At 34.5% G+C, this 2,932-nt stretch overlaps 1 protein-coding gene across 1 annotated transcript in view; it reads left to right on the forward strand.

The window, feature by feature from the left end:
• LRRIQ1 (leucine rich repeats and IQ motif containing 1) overlaps positions 1 to 2,932 on the forward strand; it is a 92,671-nt gene that overhangs the window by 50,366 nt on the left and 39,373 nt on the right. The window contains exons 17-18 of the mRNA XM_072399016.1: positions 167 to 253; positions 1,933 to 2,051. Of these exons, the coding sequence (XP_072255117.1) occupies positions 167 to 253; positions 1,933 to 2,051 (206 nt within the window). The remainder of the gene's footprint in view (positions 1 to 166; positions 254 to 1,932; positions 2,052 to 2,932) is intronic.

Below are 2,932 nucleotides of genomic sequence, written 5' to 3' on the forward strand. Positions count from 1 at the left end.
AGATCCATTCCAGGTTTGCTAGATCACCCAGCTTCACTTATAAAAGTGATTAGGGTTTCTAATAATGTTCTGCTTAGCTATGTGTTTAGTAGGACACAAAAATAAGACACACATTTCTGCTGAAATAGTATCTACTCTTCTCATTTACATTGTTTCTTGCCTTCAGAATGTTTTGGATAAAGACTGGTCATTGGATTCCACTGCTTCCCATTATGGAACGATACATCTCTCCAGTAAAGCAGAACAAGCAAAGGTAACATGTCACTGTGATGGTTCAGTCTTTCATCATCCACTAAAGCTTTCTTTACCAGAATGATTCATGTAGTGATTTACTGGCCGGTTTTAAGATGTCACTGACTTGCTTCACATCCCCAGATGCTATTTGTCTTACTTTGTTATTTAGCTGTCTTTATTTTGGATATATTTCAATACTGTATCACAGTAGCTCAACATGAAGAAAAAAGATAAAAAAAAGAACATTTCTGATATATACCAGCTGCATTTCTGTCAGACAATAAAAAATGATTAGCTGACGTAGTACTTACAAACACTAAAAAACTCTCATCAACAGCTGAGTATCATCAGGACAAGAACAAGTTTCTTACTTATGATAATTATATTTTGGCATTTAATACAAGATGAGGTTTCTCTATTCTGGGAATTTTGTTTGCGTAAAACAAAGAAGGACTTTAAAGTTCAGCTGAAAACTCTCCCCCTCACCCCAAAATGGACCCTTCTAAACCCCTTTCCTCACATGTTTAGCCCTGCTGGCTGTATTTCTTTAGTCTTTAGGCTAGTCACATGACTATGCTCTTCCTTTTCCAGAGCTGGGGGGTCCTCACTGTTATAGAGAGCAGAGGTTGTGATAATGTCACCCTTACATGGGGAGAGAAGAGTGCTATGATACTGTCCCCCTCTCAGAGCAGACTGGCAGAATTTTCACTGAGGGTTAGAAAAGTGAAAGGCCTAAACTCCTTTAGTAAATCATGCGTCTCCTTAAAAAAAGGAGTTATTAGTGTCCCCTTGCAGATATTTTTACAAGCTGTTGGGAGCTCTCTAAGTTTGGTAATGAATGCTTCTGCTGGTTAAACGCTTGTCATTTTCACTTTGTAACCTTCTTCCTTTTTTGGAGAAGCAAGTGTTGTAATGTATCATCTCATTAATAACAATACCCTCCCTGCATGGTCTATATCCCATGCCACCATGAGTTAAAAGGAGAGAGTTGTGAATCCTATTAAAGTCCTTCGTCCAGTGACGAATCTACAAATCATTATATTTTAAACAAAAACACAGAGATGGAAAAGCAAGCATGTAAAGTCTGAAAGTAATATCAAAACAACGGAAGCAAAATAAGAAACACTACAATAATATCTCAAAATATATGTTCTTTGAAAATATACTATAATTTCAATTTAACAGATTCATTTTTTATTTCACTTAGTTTAAAACTTTAATGTCAACTGATAGATTGTCTTTTCATTTATTGTAATTATGATTAAAGTCCATCTCCAGTTCCGTCTATCAGCTGTAGATACTAATTAATAATTTTTTAAATCCTTTTAATGGGCAGCTCCAAATGATGTGCAGACATATTGATATCAGTGCAGCTCTTTGCCTCATTACTCTGTGAGTGCAGGGTGCTACTGTAACACCCCTTCAGGGGCCTTCACAGGATGTCCAAAGTCTTTGCAGTTTGGTGAGGCTGAGTATAAGTTATTCTTGAAGATTTAGGACATCTAGTTGTGAAATAAAAAGTTAACTACAGAAGAGAGTAGGTGAGTATTCCAGACAGAGCTTCTTTTTAAGTACATTAGATATACTGTTGCTACTAGTAAACAGCATGGCAATTCTTACTCAGTGAATATTCAGATGAAAGTATATTTTTTTGGTCTTTCTGTTGTTACATGTTCACTCATATTTCCTACTACCCAGGAAATTCCTGAAAGCAAAGCTCATTCATTGCCATGGATCCCACAAGAAGCCTGGCCAGGTTCTGAAACAGCATCAGTGCACAGTGGAGTAAGACATGAAAGAGATAACCTTAATAGCAGGTAAGAGAAATTATTTTGAACTCAGTTGAAGCTCTTGGTGCTGCAGTATCGTCAAAAATAGTTATTTAAACATAATATTTTTTAAATGATTATTTATAAAATAATTATTTAAATAGTAAAAATAATTATTTTAATGGGTATAATCTTCAGTAGATTACTCTTATATAAGTAAGTCCATCAATTGAATGTTGACATATAAGGCGGTCTCTGTCTTATATTATATTTTAGTGCAAATTATGTTTATTACTGGAAACATATGCTTTTGTTTCCGACCTTAAATACATTTTGTTCAAGAGAGTTGCACAATATATGCTAATGAATCCAAACTTAATAAATGATCTAGTGTAAAAAAAAGGACTTTCAAGCTTTGCTTGCCAGTTTAGTAAATAGACATAAAAACCGATTAAACAATTATTACCAGTACTTTCTAGCTTAAATATGGTGGAAGAAAGACATCAAACTTATTTTCTTTCACTATAAATACTACGTAGATACTTTTATTTTATGTAAAGTGCATTTCCGACCCTTTAAACCCATATCCAACTATAATTTGGGGGTCAAATGTTTTTGATTTGAACAAATGATAAGAAACAACTAGCGAGAAGGGGGAAGGGGGAAGAAATGAAAAATTCCAGAGGGGAGAGTCAATCAGTTAATCTAGATAGTACTAGATAGTGCCAAGTCCATTGGTAAGTTCGAGAGTAGAGAAAGATAGGAAAGAAGGCTTTTACAAGGCACTTGCTAAGGCAGTTAAAAAACATAAAATCTTTATTTAATGAAATTATTGTGATGCAAAGAAATAAAATAATTTCCTTCCAATATGCGATTTCTAGACCACCTAAAAATTTGATTACAGCCATAAAATAGTGCCCACAATGGTG

This window comes from Pyxicephalus adspersus, chromosome 2 (assembly GCF_032062135.1).
Source record: "Pyxicephalus adspersus chromosome 2, UCB_Pads_2.0, whole genome shotgun sequence".
In the NCBI taxonomy this organism is placed as follows: Eukaryota; Metazoa; Chordata; class Amphibia; order Anura; family Pyxicephalidae; genus Pyxicephalus; species Pyxicephalus adspersus.